Raw genomic sequence first — 21,728 nt, 5'->3', positions numbered from 1 at the left:
AATATTTAAACAGCTGTAACTTTTGAGTGAATTTTCCGATCAATTTGGTGTCTTCGGCAAAGTTTTTAATATTGTTGAGGACTAGGGACAAAAAATAGGTGTATTTTTTGATTATCGAGATTTTTTGATATGTTTTAGGAGACAAACACCCACAACTTTTGAGCTATAGAGAAGTATGGTCAAAAATCTACCGCCGAGTTATGATTTTTTTTAAGTAGTGATTTTTGGAAAAAAAATCGAAAATTGATACCAACAAAAAAAATCACCACAATCTTTTATGTAACATTAAATTTGCAATCGAAAGGTACTCCGTTTTCATGATATAGACACCAAAAGTTTGATTTTTACGAAATATTTGCAGTTTTTCGATTTAAAAAAAAAAAACTCCATGTCCATGAGTAACCATTTATAAAAATATGTTTTTTGAAAAGTTCAGAAATGTTACTATGAAATTGTCTAAGAGATGTTGAAAATAGAAACTCTGGTTGCTGACATACAGCTGCTTAAAGAACAAAGAAACATGCAAATTTAAGTTTTCCAAGTCTCACTCAAACAACCCACCATTTTCTAATGTCGATATCTTTCGGTGGCTGTATCTGGCAAACGGAGCCCTTTATCATAAAATCTGTAAAGTACATTTCGATTGCAAATTTAATTTTACATAAAAAAATAGTGGTCAAATTGTTTTTGGTGTAAAATTGGGATTCCAACTTCCATACATCTAGGTTTTCTATGGGTAACAAAAGATCGGAAATTTTATGCCCTTTTCGATGCCACATGGGTTGACTTGTGAATCGTGGACCGGTTCGGATGCCGGCGGATTTTCCGATGACGTAATTCCGGGTTGGTACGAAATTCCAACGAAAAATCTATTCTAGCGATACAAAGACCCCCAAAACGGTGTTATTTCTACTCCAAAATATTTAATTAGCAATTCTATGGTAATATATTGACATTTAGTTAAATTGAAAGTTTGCAAAATTAAGTTTAGATAAGTTTTATATAGAATTTCCAGAGTTATATAAACTTTTATACTAAGTAGTTAGTAAACTTTATATTTAATCCAAATAATTTTATTTAATCAGTCAAGATAGCCTATTTAGAATTGGGATACTGGATTTATGGTGATTTGTCAACAAATAACATTATTTATGTTAATTTTTCGAAAGGTGTACAAACTTTTTTTGCACCTTTTTTTTATTTTTGTAATAGTATTTGTTATATATCTTTTTATAGAAAACATCTTTTCATGAGCTTTTTGTAGCAAAAAGTTCGGCATGAGTTTCTGAACAAAACGTAGTACTAGGTTTCTGTCAAACTTTAAATTGTTACATGTTTCATCACAAAATGTGCATAGTGCCCAAGGGGTGTAAATACTTTTTTTACATACTGTATGTCACAAGATAGCACACAGCTGACGAATTCACACCAGCTGATGGTTTTGCAATTGTATTGCAAAATCGCTTAGAGTTGTTTTTTCTTTATTCAATGTTTTGATTGATACCAATATATTTCACAGATTGTCAGGAAAATGCTTGATAGAAACTGTATGTCTCATGCAAATTCATTAATTCAAGAAATCTAACTTAAGCAACTTTCTTTTGCTTTTCTATTCCAGAAACCATTTACGAGCTGCTGTACACGCCCAAAAGCGAACGAGACTATGGCACGCTCGCTTGTTGGGGCAAAAACTCAATTGGCAAGCAGCTGGAACCGTGTCTCTTTCAGGTCGTCCCCGCAGGTAAGGAAGTCTCTTTCTCGCTTTCTTCCACCCCCTCGAAGAATCTAATAACATGTGAACGGGAAGGCCAAAACCCGCTTACCGTTGCAATTCCAATCCAATTTTCACCTAATTATCCTGCCGCGGAATAACATCAAAAAATTCTCTTACTTATTTCTTTCCATTTCTTTTCGGTAACCACAGCAAAGCCCTCCCCGTTGCGCAACTGCACCCTCCGGCCGTACTCGACGCTGCTGGCGACTCACGGAGGAGGTTCTGCGTCGTCCTCGTCCTCGTCGTCTAATTCATCTGCAGCGTCAGCATCTTCATCTTCGTCGTCCTTCTATTACGGACCGGGTGGCGGTGACATGGAAACCGGTGCCGTCTCTGCTTCGTCCTCGTCGGCTAATGGTGCCACCGTAGGTCAGCAATATCGGGAATCTAATTATATCAGCACACAATTCGTTAAAGATCGGAACGTGTCAAACGAACGACAAACGAATATTACAAAATTTAATCAGAAGAGTACGTCGTCGGGCACTGTATCGAAGAGACGTGAACAGATCAAACACAAAAACGATGCCGGCGGGCGAACTGGCGGAGAAGCGGCGGGAAGTTCCGGTCTGACGACCCGTGGAAGAATTAGTGCAGCTGGTCAAACTGTGGGATTGACCTCGGATGAAAGTGACACGGATCTGGACACGGACGAGGGTGGAGCTGGGAAGGGTGTCGAGGTGCTGATGGCAGCCCAAATATCGTCCGCATTGGGCCAAGCAGCATCCGGTTCATCTAGTTTCTCGCCATCATCGGAATCGTCGTCGTCAGAAGCAGTAGCAGCAGCAGCAGCGTCAGTGGAAGAGAGTAAGAGAAAAACAATTTCGACTAATGAAAGAAATAGTGGCATGAATTTGTTTAACACCGTAACGCTCGTCGGAGACGGCTTCCAGCAGGGCAGCTCTTCGTCTGCTGCTGGCAACACTGGCACCGGTGCAGGCACCAGCTCCGATGCTAATCATAGGCGGATGAAGAGAGAGAAACGTTTTAATGAAAATCTAGAAAATGAAATAAATAAAACACATTTCGATGATGATGATGAAATTTTCAATAGCACCAGCAGCAGTAGCGACGAGTACGAGAACGAAGGCCTTAGAACTATCGAACCTAGGTCAGGTCAGGCCGGCTACAGTGCTGCCAGCAGCAGTGGGAATAGTGAAGGGAATAATTATCACGGCAGTACGAGAGATGCAGCACCGATTGCAGCAAAATTGAGATCGGAAAACGTTCGATATAATCGGTACCACTCGTCGTCGGACGGAACACAGGACGCTGGGAGACGGGGCGGTCTTGGACCACCATCACCAACAGGATATGGTCCCAGCCACTCGTACGGCCACTACGTGGAGAGCAACGGAGGAGGAGGAGCGTCGGAGGTGCCGACGACGTTGGAGCTCGAGTGTGTGGCAGGATACGATGGGGGCCTGCCGCAGCACTTTTTTCTTGAAGCCTACGACTCGCGGACGCGCAAGTTGCGACTCAACATCACAAGTGCACTTAGCGATGTGCCACTGTTCCGGATAGATTTGTCTGGTGAGTGGAAAAGCTTTGATTGGAAAGTTGAAAGGAATACACATTTAAATTTGAGCATTAATTAATGTTATTTTATTTTCAATTAAGGTGAAGCCGTTGATCATTTTCGAAGAAATTTGATCATCACTATAAAATATTCTGTATTAAATTCAATTTAACGAATTTCAGCACCAAAATGAATCAGCATGTGCCGGTTGTTGCCATCTTGAAGCCACTGAAGGAATTTTTGATCTAAATCAATTGTGCTTCAAAATTTATATAATTTTGTGGCACAGTCATTGGCGTCCTAGTTGGCAATCATTGATTAATGACGATTTCCATAACATTACAAGGAATGGGATAATCGTTACCAAAAGGAATCAGCATGTGTAGGGCACTATTCTTAACAACTTGTTGAAGGAATTTTGTCAAAATATTGAAAGTGACGCAAAATTTATATCTTTGAACGAAAAATCATGACAATGATGGAAGTCTTCACGTTTAACTTTGGAACTCTTTATTATTTCTATTGTTAAAATATGTTATGAGATGAAACGTTTGTGTGAACCATACCATACTGCTCGAAAAATTTACTATCCACAATGTGACCAATAATGTCACTCAGTTTTCTCAGCACTGGCTGAACCGATTTTTTTTGTTATTTTTTTTTTCTTAATTGGAGGTGGACAAAAGCCCCCAAAAGACAAAAGATTTTGACCAAACCAGTTTCATTCGACTTGGTTTAGGGTCCATACGTCGCATGTGATGTTTTTGAAGTTTTGATAAGTACTTCAAAAGTCATGTATAAAAATTTGTTTTCTCATGTTTCCTGAAGTTGCATAAATGGATGAAAATCGCACCAAATATCATCAAATCCAAAACATGGATGATCTGGCAACCCTGTCTCAAGTTATGACCACTTAAATTTATATTTATGTACACCCAAAGTTAAAGAACGAGGGGATAGTCCTCACGAAAACAAACGTGAGGAAAGTGCTATTATGCGAGAGTATAGTCCTCTCGCGTGTTCATTTGTTCATTGGAACAGTTCATCCTATTAGTGGCTTATATGGACAAATGACCGACACTTAGTCACCGAACCATGGTGGCCCATACGGCAAAGGCACGGTTCAATATGCCGAAGGTCTTGGGTTGGAGCCTCGGTAGCGGTACTTCTTTTTTTTTGATAGATGAACTTTTTTTTGAAGATGAACCCATGAGTAAAGTACTTTCGGTAATTTCGGGATTTATCCTCTCAGTCCGCACACAGTACCATTTTACTACCGAATCGTGCTCTTTATCCTCTCGTACAGCCATCCCTCATATTCGGAACAGTTTACAGATCTGCCAATGTTCCAAAAATCATAAAAAAATCGATAATTGAACTTAATGATTCGCTTTTACCTTCATTTGAAAGCATTTCTTGCGATCTTTCGAATGATGTATCGAACAACGGCAAATTTTAACTTTTATATCAAATTTTTGAAGAAAAACTTTGACCCTTGAAATCCACAAATTCGGAACACTTTTTTCTTACGGATGTAAATAAACTTTGATTCTCTCCAGGAGCACATATTTCCTACAAAATAATGACTTCACACACTGGAAACAATGAAACTAAAGCTTAATAATGTTTTATAAATGGTCCGATAACTTTTTTGTGAAAATATCTTTTAAATTCAGGTGTTCCACAATTGTGGGAGGCACAATAACATCCCACAATTATGGAACAGGCAATTTGGAGGCAGTGTTTTGCAGCTCAAACAGTCTCGAAATTCAGTTTTTATTAAAAAAAAAAGAACTCCTTTTGCTAGTGAAATAGCAAGAGAATGTCCAAATAAAGGTCCTAAAAATAGAAGGGTCGCCAGAAAAGATTCATTTGGCATGCTATTGACAAATTATCACAAAAGTGTTCCGAATTTGTGGGTGTTCCGAATATGTGGGATGACTGTATGCTGATGTCCAGTTCTGGGTGTACTTTCTCATAGCCGGATCTCACTTATCTGTATGAAAACAGTGTCCGGATCAACCATCCGACCTTCCCTTGGATAGGTTATCAAAAGGCCTTCAAAACATGCCCAAAATATTGAAGATTTAACATCATTGTCCAAGTTACCAAAAACCATGTTTGATGCTAGATGTAATTTTTTTATGATCTTTTGTGTGACCAATCACATAGGTAGACTGTTTATGTTTTTTTTTTTCGTGTGCTTGTCTAAGAATTTGAGATATTTTACAAACCGTAAAAATCACTTTGAACCCACCTCACCCTTTTAGACCCTTTGTTTCACTGATGGTATTCAATGGTAAGTTTGCAAAAAAATATGCTACGGCCTATTAAAACACAGACAAATGTGTTTAAATAATTTCGTGACGTTAGAATAATTTTAAAGATAGGGACGTTACGGCTTGCACAAAAAACAATGTTAGGATATTTAGCAAGTTGATATGACAAAATTTAGCTTTGCTTAATAAATTCAAAAGAGTCACTGTCATTCGCTGCTATCATTCCTGTACACTTAATAAACTAAACCTCACAGTACCCAAATTCGGCTGCCAGTGTCATGGGACCAATATTCGCGGCAAAGGTCAAGTGTTTTCGGTTTCACTTACCAAAACTAATTTATTCCAAGAAAAGTTGGCAACCCAACCCCGAGGAGTAAGTTCCGTGAAGGAGTTTTCAGCCATAAAGTAAACCACACGCCACGTGGCCCTGTCCTCCGCTGCCAGAGGATGCCAATTTTCTTTTGTGCCTTTTACGACTTTTGTTTCTTCATTTCTGAGTGTAATCCTATTTATTACCCACGCCGGTCGAACTCAATTTCCCTCCCAGATCCATACATCTCGCTATGTTTCTCTATGTCTCTCTCTCTCTCTCACCGTATCTATTTTCTCGCTTCGTTTCTCTATTTCAGAGTTGAGCCCTAGCGATTCTTACACGCCAACCCTTCACCTGATTGCTTACAGTGTAAATCAGAAAGGACGCTCGGAGCCGACGATTCTCGAGGACATAGCGATTAATGAAGCTGAAAAAAGGACAGGTAGGTGTGCGACTTATATAGCTGGGTATTTCCATGAAACCCACTACTACACTCGGTTCTTTTTAAAACATTTACTCACATTTAACGAAAAAGTATAACAGTAAATTTAGAATCCACCGAATGGGACCTACAAAAACTGGGGTCGCGTAAAAATGAACAAAGTTCATGACATCGGGATCCAAGGAGCAAGTGTTCAGCTTTCATTGTGCATTTTTTGAGCTCACGTTGATGCATCATATTTCACTGAAAACATGCATTTTTTTCAATTTACTAAAATGAAAAATGGTTTGAAATTTGGATTTCTAAAACCATCGAGTGTACAAGGTTCAGGAAAATCTTGCCTTGACTTGACTTGGCTGACGGCCTTGGCTGACTGAGCACAATCAAGTGGCCCCTCGCTACTTCGAAGGAGACGGTGGTGGGAAATGGGTTTGTGCATTGAACCTTCCATTATTAGATTTACTTTCGGGTCCTTTTCCACTCCCCCGCCTCCCTCATTTTCCTCTCACCATCAATAGCGGGGGGGCTCCAGAAAGGATTAGGCGAAAGTCCCAAGAAATGGACTGTTCTCGAATCTGGTGCATTATTACGGTGACCAGCCTCTGGCCCCCAAAAGAACATTCGAGAAAAAGGGGGAAAAGAGCTGTATTTATTTGCTCATTCGAGGGGAAAGCACTACATAATTCGAGAAACTGCGAGCGACGAAACCAATCCGATGACGATCGAAGGACTGAACGTGAGCGTCCCATACAAGTGGGTTCCCCCCGGCTGGCTCAAAATCGGTCGGGGACAGGTGACAGAACCAATTTACTCCTTTATTCAGAGCAGTGACCCCTTTTTCTTCTCGGGTGGCGCCCAAGACGGAGGCACAGGAAGGAAACCCGATGGTATCCCTTAAGAGTGTGCCTCAGGATGATATTTAAAGAAAGGGGCATCGAGAGCGACAAAAAAGGGGTGAAAGTGGTTAAGAACCGTGTAAATATTGTCGAGATTTACGAAAAGCTATACACCGAGTGACCAAAAGCAGGGGATGGCTTATTCGAAAATAAATTGCCACGTGGGAGCAACCATTTTTTACGATACAGAGCGAATTATTGGTATCATTGAGGAAGGACGTGCCGATTTCGATACGCCCAGGTGCCCAGATTATCGGGACAATTTTGCTGTTGGGCTTACATAAAAAAAGCGATTTGCTTCATGTTATTTGATCTGCACAATATTTTACTTTGTCTGGCTGTCTGGTTATCCCATATGTTTAGATGATCCGAGAGGTTTGTCTTTGATTTGTTAAAAGTTTATTTCGAAAGATTGTCTGCCTGTGTGGATCAATCGGACCGCGCACTGGACTCACAATCCAGAGGTTGCCGGTTCCAATCCCGAGGCAGACGCAAAAATTCTAAGTGTTATTAAAGGTTTTTGGTGCCCTCTCCTCGTGCCATACCATCACACGTAGGAGGCGAAGTCTTGTCGCAAAAAGAACGATACACGCCTGTGGATCCGTTGACGAAACTGCAAGGTTTAAGAGGGCCACATTATAAGATGTGTTAGGTCGATTCCGTTCCGTTTATTTCGAAAGATTGGAACACACACACAAATCTTTAAAAAAAGTGTATAAATATAATGTGGGTCTAAAGAACAATGCATAGAGCTTTATGACGTTTCGCGTACACACACTAGCGCACCATTTGGTTTTGCTGGCCGGACAAAATTTAACCTCACTTTTTTTCGTGCACGTACACGCAATACATGCGCACGTAAATAACTCTATAGAGTTTTCTGTCTTAGATTGGGAATAAATCAACCGGAATATGAAGCCAAAATGTTGCTTCCACATTTTCTAAGTTGATGTCAGTAAACGCCTCAGTTTTGTCAAGGCATGATAGAATTGGGCTTCCAAAACACGCTTCAATCGACAGAATTAAAGTTTAGTGATTTCCATGTCAACAAATAAAATTGTAAATGTGGGTGTTCAGAACTAACCTAAAACGTTCAGAGCATCCGAATGTGAGTCTGGTTTTAATGTAGAGTGAAACATGGAATTTTAGAATATAGAATTCAAAAAAGATGAGAATTCCCATACAAATTTCCATAGAAAATTGAATCGCATTGCGCCTGTGGACTAAATAAATCGTTCCAAAACTTTGGCGAGTTGTTAAGAAATCTAAAGGTTATTAAACAAATCTGTGCTCACTAGTTTTGGATTATTTTTTCATGCAATCCTATAACATCCTTTTACATATTCAAAAAGCCAAAATTTATCATACCTTGATGAAACTAAATTTTTTACTGACCTCAGATTTAAAAACGTCGAGTTGTGTAATTTGATGATTTTTATTATGATAATTGGCCTACTTTTCTTAAGAACACTTCTAGAGTTTTTTTGTTCAAAAGGAATTTTTTAAACTGCTTGTAATCTAAGATAGGTAAGTCAGATCTTGAAAATTATTACTCCACCTAAAAGGTCTTCTCATATGCTTTCTAAAAATATATAACATGTTAGGGTTTCATGAAAAAACCACCCTTTTTACCATAATTTTAATTTAATATGAAACAGTTTTTTGACATAACTTTTTAAATACGTGATAAAACTGCATGAATTTAAATAGCAACTTAGGGAACGTTAAGACGAATCGATTAAAACCATTCCGGCCAAAATCGGTTGAGCCTGTGACAAGATATTCCAGTGACATTGATTTGGTACAAATGTCTACATACAGCCAAACACACAGACATTTGCTCAGCTGGTGATTCTGAGTCGATATGTACAAATGAAGGTAGGTCTAGGAGGTCTAATTAAAAAGTTCATTTTCCGAGTGATTTTATAGCCTTTCCTCAGTAAGGTGAGGAAGGCAAAAAATGTCTGCAAAAAAAACTTTTTGCGGTTTTTTACATTTTAAATAAAAAAAATCAAAAGATTTTTAAATTAACCAAACATGCACACAATGAATAATGCAGGAGAAAGCATTTTCAATTGATTTTAATTGATTGCACTTAAATTTCCATTGAAATTTTAACTTTAAGAAAAAAAATCTTTTTTTTTGCCCCAAAAACATTAAATGAAATTTGTACCAGCTTAGATAGTTTTTTAAGTGTCGTTTGGACATTATTTTTTTTTCTTTAAGTTTTAAAACAATTAACCGCATGTTAATTGAAACTGGTTTTGTTTGGAAATATAAATTTCGAGGAATTTCGGTAAGATTTTTCTTAAACCAGATTATAAAGAAACACCGGAGATACGCTGAAGTTGCAGTCCCTGGAGCGAAATGTGAGAAAATAAAAAAGGCGAATGAATAAAACCAACGACCAGCAGCAGCGTGACAATAAAAATAAATGGCGGTAATTTTTGAACTTTTTATTACAAACATATTATTTTCCCGCTCTGCTGCCGACGGGGCATTTTTTCCTTCGTTGCTGTTTTCCCACTGTTCATCCACGCTCCTGCTCAATGGTCTATTTTATTCGGTTGCCACTTAATCCTCATTTGGCGTGTACATGGCGACGGAGTGAGAATGGAATAGAAGAAAAACGAAAAACTGTGAGCGCGAATAACCGGATCCGGCTTACTTACTCCCGTACCTCCCTTCAAATTGTCACTGTTGTGCTTTCTGGTCTCATGAGGGCTCATAAATCATAAAATAATAAAATCATAAAATCATAAAATCATAAAATCATAAAATCATAAAATCATAAAATCATAAAATCATAAAATCATAAAATCATAAAATCATAAAATCATAAAATCATAAAATCATAAAATCATAAAATCATAAAATCATAAAATCATAAAATCATAAAATCATAAAATCATAAAATCATAAAATCATAAAATCATAAAATCATAAAATCATAAAATCATAAAATCATAAAATCATAAAATCATAAAATCATAAAATCATAAAATCATAAAATCATAAAATCATAAAATCATAAAATCATAAAATCATAAAATCATAAAATCATAAAATCATAAAATCATAAAATCATAAAATCATAAAATCATAAAATCATAAAATCATAAAATCATAAAATCATAAAATCATAAAATCATAAAATCATAAAATCATCAAATCACATCTACCAGGGATATAGTTTGAAACCTTAAAAATTTACAAAAAAAAAATAAGTGAAATGAGGCAGTACAACGGCGTCGAAATGTGTGTAATAACGTGTAGGTGTGTGTGTGTTGTCGATATGGGAAAGTTAAAAATGATGCTAATGGCTATCCTGAGCACTCTGTCGGCTCGTATAAAGCGGATGAGTGCGGAAAGCGCACGGCCATGGCCACGACGACAACGACGACGACGCCGGATCCGTCCGAGAAGTTCTCTCCATCCCTGGGTTCTACAATAATGTGGCCCAACGGACGACGGAGCGAAAACAGACATTCTACAACTACTCACTAATACAGCGGCAACGTGGAAAACTCCTTCTTCTTCCCTGAGCTGGCAGCACAATAGTTGGGTGCGCTTTTTGGACACCCTTTTTATCAGGCTGCCCTAGGGCCAAGGCAGGGGCCAAAACGGAAATGGTTAGTCTCAGACTTTTTTCACGTCCCGTTCAACAGAGTGGTGGCATTTGGCGTCGCTTCTATCTGTTTATTAAATTTACGGCAAATTAGTTTTAATGGGCCAAGATTACTTGGAATGGTTGTTGCTTATTTTTATACTCTTGATTTTTTTTTTGTAGGAGCCTGTTTTAAAAGCTTCCCTGATGGGGGGTTAAGGTTATCAGATTATTGATTTAAATGCGGGTTGGTTTTTGGCACAGTCGAAGTGGCTTGAGAATTGAAATAATTTTATAATAATCTGCGTTTTATTCGACGTGGTGAAAGCAGAATGTTTTAAACCGAGATACCCATCGGATTTGTATGCTTAATATGACCTCAGTCAAATTTGATTGGTTTATCGCTTATTAAATTTAGATTACTTTTTCAAAACCACCAGTTCGCCATGGGTTTCCTATGTACATAGGAGCTTTTGAAATAGTAAACGAGAAATAAAAAATACATTTTTGAGAATTTAATCACCGCCATTTTGGCCACCATCTTGGATTTCAAAATTCTAAATCTTTTTAGAGAAGTTAGGGGTTATGCTTAAGAACAAGTATACTAAAGAAAAGCATAACCCTATCTCATTGACCTCACAAGTCTACCTGAAATTCATGGGTTGTTTAATCATACAAAATAAGCATCTTGGTCAAATATAAGCACTCTAGGTCAACGAAAAGTGGACACAAAGTTTAAAGGTTCAAAAACGTCAACAATCTCTAAAAGGCTATAACTTGGGCAAAATTCAATTAAATTTCTATAATTAAAATGTAAAGAGGCTTAAAATGCAACAAAATGATTGAGTGAAGCATCTCAATTAAATAATTTTAAAGGGAGTTGTCTGCATTTTCGTCAATTTTGCTTGTAGGGGATATCAAAAGCTAGTAAACCACGTTAACACTTGTACCCCCAAAGGGATCAATCAAGTTGGAAATACAACCATTGGAAAAAAAAGTTGGAAATGCCTTTTTTATTATAACTCAAGGTAAACGCATCTGTTTTTGATCTAACTTGTTGGAAGTGATTCTTGACATTCTTCCGGATCGAATGCAGCAAGAATCATCCAAATCGGTCGAGATACAGCCGGTTGAAGTTGCATTTCCAACTTGTTTGACCCCCTTGGTGCTTCGCGTATGTTTTGACCCCGTTGGTGCTACAAGTGTTAAGCTGAACTTAAGGCCTTGCCAACTTTCCATTTGAACTCACCAAAATTGTATTGTGAATCCAATAGGCACCAGTATCGAATAAAATATCATGTTGAATTTTATTCATGACAAAACAACGAGGATTACTGTTGTTTAAAGCGACTTATTTTCTTCTGATGATGGAAGGTGTCTAGATAAACATCCAGCATGGAAATCGATTCATGATTGATTCCGAACCTGTCATCCTTGTTTTATATCATTAAAGTAAATGATATTTAATCCAGTTTTAAGTTTCAGCCATCACCCACTGCCTCTCTGCCCCTATAGTAAATGGTTATAATTAATGAGCCAGCAGCCAGAATTTTCCTGGAACAGCCCGAAAACAGCCGGGCCTCATATCCACCATTAATCCACAAATCGTTTTCACATTTTGCCTATCCTAGAGAGCCGAGAGGGCAAAAAACTGTGGAGAAAAGTGCTGGTAAAAGTGGGCGGAAGCGATTAAATAAATCACTCTTTTAGTACTTCGATCCACAGCCATTCCATGGTGGGATTCCCTATCGTTTAAAGCATACCATGCTCGTGACAAACAAAAAAAAAATAGCGAGGAGATAGAATGCCGTTATCAGACTGGTAAAAGTTTCCCAGAATATTGCTCAATACTCCCGCACGTCCGCTTATGGCAACTCGGTGGAGCTTGTTTTTTTTTATGGAAAATCCATCTTGCTGTAAAAATTCACTAAAGCATGTTGCGCAGCGAGCGGAAACGATGCACCATATCTTCCCTAACGGGATATTTCACATTTTCGAGGTAACGAATGGTGCAATCCCAAATGTATTGCGAAACATAGCGTTGCATAAGTTGTAGGAGAATAACAATCCTGCACAACCAAGAAATTGGTAAGGTTTTTGCAGCTTGCCTAGCAATCTGTAGAGAATTAGAACTACTCAAACCTTCTTTGAAAACTGGTATTCACGAAGTTTTATGAGACTTCTATGAACATTTGGAACATGTGTAGCTTATTTTTCTCATTTATATAGACTCATTTATATTTCTGTTTAAAGATACTGATATTAAAAGCTGGAAAGAATTATCGAAAAGTATCAAAATTATGAGACACTTTGAGTCATAAAATGTCAACTAAATTAATGACATGTTGTTTAAAATCTAAACTGCTTGTATCATCTCAAAGAAACAAGCGTCCTTTGCACCTTTTTAACAGAAACAAATGACAACAGACAAGCAGTTGTCATTAACCGAGTACTAAATAAAGTCATCCGGAAAATTACAGGAAGTAAACATTTTGTCTCAAGCATCTCATCGCGTGTGTAGATTGTGCGGGAAGACAAAAAACCGTTCGCCAACATCCCCCGTCCCCTGTCAAGATGAGCAAGTTTTATGTCTGTTGGAATTGTTTCTTTCCTGGCTGGAAATGGGTCCCCATTTTGCAATTAAAAAGTTTAGTTTTTATAGACTCCACACTCTGCTTGGATGGTGGCGAATCGCTCGTTTCCTCTTCCGCTGGGCTGGGGGGAAGGGGGGGGGGGGGTCTTCTAAGCTTCAAGTGCATCAAGACTGTGTGAAAATGTGATACAGCGCCACCGGTAGTGTGTCCCTTCTGGGGGGATTGGGGACCAACACTTCTACCACGGCTCAGATTAAGAAAAATACGTTGAACTTAAACTTTTTTTTGCTCTTGCCCTTGCAAAATGGTTCAACGTCTGAAAGCATCATTAGTAATTCATGGTGGAAGTGGAGTTATTATATGAACAAACACACACACACGCACACACACATACACACAGAAAACAAACACACCTCAGCAATGATGAACATTGAAGGCCTGGGTTTTGAAAATGGCGCCGGCGAACCTCGGTCGTAAGAGCGATAAGGACAAAGTTTCTTTGAATTAGGCTTGTTGTTGAAGTGCTGACGTACCGCAAAGTTGACATTTTTATAGCTTTGCCAGAGTGGGAATGTGCCTCTGCCTTCGAAATGATTTTTTTGACAAGTTATATAATAAACATTCATCAAATATTGCATTAAACGCGTGTGGTATAATAAAAATGTGGGACGTCACCCTTGAAAAACTTTCTGGTAGGTTCGGTATTTGAAACCTTTGAAAATATCTATAAAATGCTATATAAAATGAAGCGTGCAAAGATGTTTACACGTAAACATCTTGACCCTTCTGGGATGATTGCTTATAATGACACTTTAGGGAAGGCGAACTATGGAATGTAAACATTAGGAAAAAAAAAATGGCCACTGAATCCGCTTTGTAAATGCGGCCCCGATAGTCTTTATGGGTGATGGGTAAAATAAAAAAATAAAAATAAATAATAAAACCCGATTTAATATCACCAGAGGTGAAATAGAGCCGTTCTTACAAAATGATGAAACTCCGAAAAATATATTGGTGCGATTTATTTTTCAGACACATAATGATGTAACCCAGTGAGAATTTGACCTTAAGCTTCGAATCTTTTTAGGAAATAAAATTTGGAAAAGCTTCAAATTTTGGGCACAACCCGAGCATGGGTAAATAACAAGGGAAAGGCGTAATAATACCTTTCTCTGATATCAATACCAAATTTTGGTATTCCTGGACCCTTTAAAATTTGTCTTAAGGATTATGCCCCGAGCAGGGGTAAATAACACGGGAATACCAAATTTTGGTATTACTTGGGCAAATAACAGCGACCAAAATGTGCCCTTGGTTGCCCAGTAATAGATGGTAAAATACCATGAAATCATACCAAAATCTTGTATGTGTAAGGGCACAACAATACCAAACCATATTATTCCAAGGGTAAAATAATACCTCAAAATGAAACCATTTCAATACCAAGTTGAGGTCTTCTGGATTTTTGAACATTGCTTGAATACCAAAACTGGGTATTGCCATGGTTTTATTTTTAGGTATTCCCGCGCCCTTGGAAAATCATCTTTTGGTATTTCTGTGGTCTTTCACATACATGATTTTGGTATGATTTCCTGGTATTTTACCATCTATTACTGGGCAACCAAGAGCACATTATGGTCGCTGGTATTTGAACAAGTAATACCAAAATTTGCTATTTTCATACCATTTTTAGTGCAGCAATCAGTGAAAAAACGGAAATTATTCATATGCAACAGCCAAATCTACTCACCTGATGATTCCATGTTGTTATTAGTGATATTCTTCACCACACCGAATGCATTTGTCATTGATGAACGGCCTGTGCTTGAAGTTCTTGAAGCTTCTGAAAAATAACAAGATTGAAAAATAAGTATTATTAATATGAAACTGAATTGAAATTCACCAAAATTCATTAATCTGTCGATTGACTCGTCTTTCAAAGTATTTGGTTATCCCGACTTAGAGATATTTCAACGTTTTTGAAAAAAATATTAGTGGGTATATCACACTAATTTTTAAAATCATCTTTAACATTTTTGGGTTTCAAGTCATTTTAGCGCAAAATTAATTAACTCGTAAAATTTTTTTAACAAATTTCCCATAGTTTCAGAGAAAATTGATGAAACCTTTCAATACCAAAATAATACCAAAACATGCCATCCTGACTTAGAAAATTTTCCACAATTTCAAGTCATTTCTATAGGGGGTATATCAAAAATGTTTAAAATCAAGTTTGAAATTTCCGGTTTTGAATGAAAGCATTCGCTTTGAGACATCATTTTAGCGCAAAATTAATTATTTTGTCAAAATTGGTCAAAATTTTCCCATAGTTTCAGAGGAATTTGATAAAACACTTTAATACCAAAATGTGCCATCCTGACTTAGAAAATTTTCCACAATTTCAAGTCATTTCTATAGGGGGTTTATCAAAAATGTTTAAAATAAAGTTTGAAATTTCTGGTTTTGAATGAAAGCATTCGCTTTGAGACATCATTTTAGCGCAAAATTAATTATTTTGTCAAAATTGGTCAAAATTTTCCCATAGTTTCAGAGGAATTTGATAAAACACTTTAATACCAAAATGTGCCATCCTGACTTAGAAAATTTTCCACAATTTCAAGTCATTTCTATAGGGGGTTTATCAAAAATGTTTAAAATAAAGTTTGAAATTTCCGGTTTTGAATGAAAGCATTCGCTTTAAGACATCATTTTAGCGCAAAATTAATTATTTTGTCAAAATTGGTCAAAATTTTCCCATAGTTTCAGAGGAATTTGATAAAATACTTTAATACCAAAATGTGCCATCCTGACTTAGAAAATTTTCCACAATTTCAAGTCATTTCTATAGGGGGTATATCAAAAATGTTTAAAATAGAGTTTGAAATTTCCGGTTTTGAATGAAAGCAGTCGCTTTGAGACATCATTTTAGCGCAAAATTAATTATTTTGTCAAAATTGGTCAAAATTTTCCCATAGTTTCAGAGGAATTTGATAAAACACTTTAATACCAAAATGTGCCATCCTGACTTAGAAAATTTTCCACAATTTCAAGTCATTTCTATAGGGGGTTTATCAAAAATGTTTAAAATCAAGTTTGAAATTTCCGGTTTTGAATGAAAGCATTCGCTTTGAGACATCATTTTAGCGCAAAATTAATTATTTTGTCAAAATTGGTCAAAATTTTCCATAGTTGCAGAGGAATTTGATAAAATACTGTAATACCAAAAGAATACCAAAATGTGGTGTTCGATCATTGACAAATTCTGCAATTTTGCAATATCAAAACAATACCTTAAATTGGTATGATACCACATTTTGCTATTCAAATTCAAATAAAAACTTAAAATTTTAATTGAAAACACAAGTACATTCAGAAAACTTTTTTCAGATACCAAAAACAAAAAAAAAAATCAACAATACCATTGGAAAATGCTATTTTCTTTTTTCTATTATCTTCAATTGGCGAAAATTTTCTAATGGTTACAGATATTAAAAAAAATAACTTATAGTTGTTTTTTCTAGACTTTTAAATTAAAATTACAATATTTCATTTTTTTTATAATTTATTTTGTAAATTTGGCCCTCAAGCTCATTTGATCTTGAAATTTGGTCCGGCCTTCAAAAACTTTGAGCACCCCTGAACTAAACCCATATATTTCAGAAATAAATGATGTTGATGCCTTAAAAAATATCTATCAAAATATTTATTTTTCAACAATTTGTATGACCTATCACTTCTTGACCACTTGACTCATATTTGGCCCAGATGCCATTTTTTATGTACAAACAACCCCTGAAAATTTCAAGCAGATTGGTGAGATCCAAACATCGTCCCATACAAAGGGGTTTGCCCTGTTCGTGGACTCGCTCTTAGTGAAAAATTGGTCTACATCACAAATATGATTTACGATATCCAAAAAATGGAAACGAATTTCAAAAATCGGTTTAAGGGGTTACATGTATGAAACATGTAAAAAATCTCAATATTGGGTCATTCCATCTGAAGCGGAACAGCATTTGAAAATTACCCTCTCCGATCCTGCTCAAATTTGGCAGGGCTGTTGATACTATCAAAACATGCAAGAATCCTGAATTTCATCCAAATCGGACCACCCCCTTCATTTTTGTACCTCCCCAAAAAATCGACTTTTTGGCGATTTTTGGCCAAACCTTCTAGTTTCAAACGGCGATAGCTCAAGAACCACAAATCTTAGAGGGTCGGTCTTAGACTCAATTTTGAAGGAAATTGGACGTAGAATCCATTTCCGTGATCAAAATGTTGATTAATTTATTTTTTTCTACCTGTATTGCGCAATTGAAAACTTTAGACGTCCGTATCTAAAAACACCCCAACTTATTTTTTTTATTTGACCTCACCATCGTGTTCCCCGGCCAATTTTACATAAGAATCACTTATCGACAGAAATGAATATGTTTCGTTCCAGAGATATCGAATTTTAAAGTTTTGTGTTTTCGAGATTACCTACATCAGCTTCATTTACCGCATCTGCTAGAAGCACACTGGCGGGCTGATCAATAACTGCTACCTGGTCATTTATTGAAATAATTTTCACCATAAATAATCTTTATCAAATTGGGCAAACATTAACTTTATAACACTGTAGGGAACTGGAGTTTAATCGCGAATGTTTATCTGCTCAAAAAAAATGAATGAAGTGAATTTCTGTGCTAACCCACAGGACAGAGCAATAACGATACACAGTACACAAGGGCAGAATTGGATTCCGACGGAGCGAGCAGGAAAATGCAATTAATCTTGTTAGTAACACTGAACAATAAGTGCACGATACATTATTGAGTAAAACATATGAATTAAAATGAATAGAATTTGTTGATACGTTGTACTCTAGTGAAGGACGATCACAAGGAGTAGGAAAAGGATTTCTGGAAAGTATAAAACTGAAAAATGTAAGAAAATCACAAAGTTTGATCTGCTGCAAAGCAGCTAATTCCCCAAATTTAGTTGCGATGATTTCGACACCGTCCGAACGTAAGTGTTTTTTTTTCTTCTATCATTCTTGGATTCTTGGAACACAATACGGCTGCTGTCCTCAAGTATAAGGATTTTTTAATAAAATGTACCTTTACCTATATCATCTTTTAATCAAATGGAGCTGTCTCAATATATAAAATTTGATTTAATATGATCAATCTTTTAAACCATAAATCAGATTTGCCAAATAATGGTAAAGTGTCAATAATAAACTATAATAATAATAATAATAATAATAAAGCAGGTTTTGGGGATTTTGCTGTATGGCACTATTTTGCTACCGCCCATGATAAAGGCCCTAGTCATGGCCTCGGAGGTACTCTAAAACGGTTAGCAACACGTAAAAAACGGTGCATTCAAAATGACCCAATAAATATTCTTTTCACAAAAGTAGATTGATCAATGTAGGGGAACAGCATCTAATTCCAGCGTTCCTCTACAGCTTTAAAATCGTTTTCAACTGAAATCGAGTGATAAATAGCTCAATAAGAAGTGAACAAGCAAGTTTCTATCAAAAGTTTTGCAATTTGTTTTGTTTAATTGGTGAAAATGGGCAAATTGGACGAAACTAGGAGCGAGGACTTAACCTGCCAAACATACGAGAATTTTCCCTATTAGCCATTTGAATAAATATTTGAGTAAAATTATAAAAATATAAATTAAATTAATCATCTCCTAGAACACCAGGTAGCAGTTATTGATCAGCCCGCCAGTGTGCTTCTAGCAGATGCGGCGAATGAAGCTGTTGTAGGTAATCTCGAAAAGACAAAACTTAAAAATTCGATATCTCTGGAACGAAACATATTCATTTCTGTCGATAAGTGATTCTTATGTAAAATTGGCCGGGGAACACGATGGTGAGGTCAAATAAAAAAAATAAGTTGGGGTGTTTTGAGATACGGACGTTTAAAGTTTTCAATTGCGCAATACAGGTAGAAAAAATAAATTAATCAACATTTTGATCGCGGAAATGGATTCTACGTCCAATTTCCTTCAAAATTGAGTCTAAGACCGACCCTCTAAGATTTGTGGTTCCTGAGTTATCGTCGTTTGAAACCAGAAGGTTTGGTCAAAAATCGCCAAAAAGTCGATTTTTTGGGGAGGTACAAAAATGGAGGGGGTGGTCCGATTTGGATGAAATTCGGGATTCTTGCATGTTTTGATAGTATCAACAGCTCTGCCAAATTTGAGCAGGATCGGAGAGGGTAATTTTCAAATTTGCACTTTTTCGTGCACAGTTGAGATGGAATGACCCTATTTCATAATTCCGAATATTTATTAAATCCTTTAAAAAGATGAATTCCAATCACTTCTGAAAGTTTCATGAAGATATGTCATGATTTAAGTGAGTAGAAGACGATTTAAGTTTAAACTTTTGCCATGCGCAAAGCGGACTGTCAAACTTTGTGAGCGTTTTTCTCTGAACACCGAGTTGATTTACGGGTACCACGATATCTCGAGATGGGATTGACCAAATTGGCTGAAATTTGGGGTGAAGACTTGTCACCTCCCCATTTCCGGGGAAAGTGCGAGCATGAGACAAGATGGAGTACTATTGAATAGCAGCAGTACCATTTCCTGCACAGATGCAATAGAACACAGCAAACAATAAAAATGGGTCGAATTCCAACAGAATCCCAGATAATCAACCAGCCCTCCCAAGACAAGGATAAATTCAAGCTACACAGAAATAAAAGAGGGGATTTTAGCGTACTTACATCTATATTGGCGAACTAAACCTAGTTGGCGTCCTTAAAACTAGAGTTGCGGGTGTAAACCTGTGTGTGTGTGTGACCCCCGTGTATCCCTCGACGATCCGGAACAATGTTGCTGCCCGGGCAGAACCCAGCTTGGTCACCGGCGAGAACGCCGGCCATCCGGTGCATTTGCCCCGCCGTCCAGTCGGCAGGAATGCACAGCAGCGCACTGCTCAACACCACGTCTCCAGCCATGATGGAATTTAGCTTGCGAAACAGGAAATGAAGGCCTGCACATTGGCAGACAATAGAAATTAGCACACATTTCAGGGACGAAGCACATTTTTTGGGACTTATTTTAGAATGGCGGTTAGATCTTTTTCTTACCGATCTCAAGTACTCCTAACTACTCCAGCATGGCCATGCTATCCATGCTGAACGTAGACGCCACCTCACTAGCACACAAAAAGTACAAAAAAGACTCAAATTAACACCAATTAAGCACACGAGGGAGGGTCGCCACTCTACCTCTCCACCACGACCAATTTACGGTGTCGCGGCACCTCGCACTCCAGTGCGGTTATTATTCCACGCCTTGTTCTTCCTCCTAGGCGAAACAATCAAAATTACATTTATGCTAACACCACAAAATCCGCACAAATTACACTGGTGAGACGGTTTTCACCACAGAGATTCCTCGAACAAAACTTCTTCTTGAGGTCGATCGTCCGGCGGAAAAGTTGACGGGTTGACGATCGACGCGGTCTCCTTTACGCTAAACCAGTGACTGATGACGATCCGCGGGCGACGATCGGCTATATTGCCTGACCGATCGCGCCTCGCTTTATCACTCACGGCTCTAGTTGGCGTCGGCCGATAAGAGATTGGAGAGTGAGTACCGGGGCGTCGCCAGGGTGGCTGCTCGACTTGATTTCCCCAACGGGAAATTAGTTTGATGCTGGCATGGTTGATGTCGGTCCGGTATGTTGATGTGATGATGAGCATAAACATAATCGGTGGGTGTGCATGTTGTGTTTTGTGCTAGGGTAATCATTCAACGATCGACCTTCGGTTTTGAAATTGCCCAATATCTAGTGCATACGTGCCTTATGTGCGTACGGTTAGCTGGGAGATCACGCACTCGCGAGAGTCAGCGCGCAATCCGCACCGATCGGCTGCTGGGAAGCCGCAATCGATGATGATGATGGTTCTTGGCTTCTTGTTTGTGTTGTAAGTGTAGTGATTTTATAAAAATTCTAGAAGACAAAAGATTAAATTTTGCCCTGATTGGGATGGCTTAGGGCACTCTTCTTACTATTCGCAGACTTCCACTGTTGCGATGGTAAACTGCAGCAGGCAGGTTACAGACTCTCAGACATATTCCGTGTGCATGATGAAGCCCGATTTTGAAATTTTGTTTTCTAAAAAAATACAAAAATCAAAAACTGACGAATTTTTTTATGAAAAGCACAAAAATATTTTTATCTTTTTTTTTAAATAAACTTTTTTTTAAAATCGGCCTTCGTCATGCACACGGGACCGGTTCAATGAGTCTTCACCAAAATTTTGAGCCGATTTGGTCAAAGCAGTGTTG

At 37.5% G+C, this 21,728-nt stretch overlaps 1 protein-coding gene and 1 long non-coding RNA gene across 2 annotated transcripts in view; one reads left to right on the top strand and one right to left on the bottom strand.

Moving 5' to 3' along the window:
* The window catches only part of LOC6039306, a 423,209-nt gene that overhangs the window by 370,510 nt on the left and 30,971 nt on the right, over positions 1-21,728 (top strand). Inside the window, exons 13-15 of the mRNA XM_038248130.1 lie at positions 1,619-1,741; positions 1,925-3,307; positions 6,202-6,327. Coding sequence (XP_038104058.1) covers positions 1,619-1,741; positions 1,925-3,307; positions 6,202-6,327 — 1,632 coding nt within the window. The remainder of the gene's footprint in view (positions 1-1,618; positions 1,742-1,924; positions 3,308-6,201; positions 6,328-21,728) is intronic.
* LOC119765049 lies at positions 20,141-20,951 on the bottom strand. The gene is made up of 4 exons (XR_005276470.1): positions 20,800-20,951; positions 20,663-20,741; positions 20,522-20,589; positions 20,141-20,424 (listed from the first exon to the last, which is right to left on the bottom strand). It is a non-coding gene; the product is annotated as an uncharacterized LOC119765049 (long non-coding RNA).

The sequence above is a fragment of the Culex quinquefasciatus genome, chromosome 1, assembly GCF_015732765.1.
Source record: "Culex quinquefasciatus strain JHB chromosome 1, VPISU_Cqui_1.0_pri_paternal, whole genome shotgun sequence".
Classification (NCBI taxonomy): domain Eukaryota; kingdom Metazoa; phylum Arthropoda; class Insecta; order Diptera; family Culicidae; genus Culex; species Culex quinquefasciatus.
The sequence above is the reverse complement of the archived record's forward strand: the minus strand, read 5'-3'. Positions and strand labels throughout refer to the sequence as shown.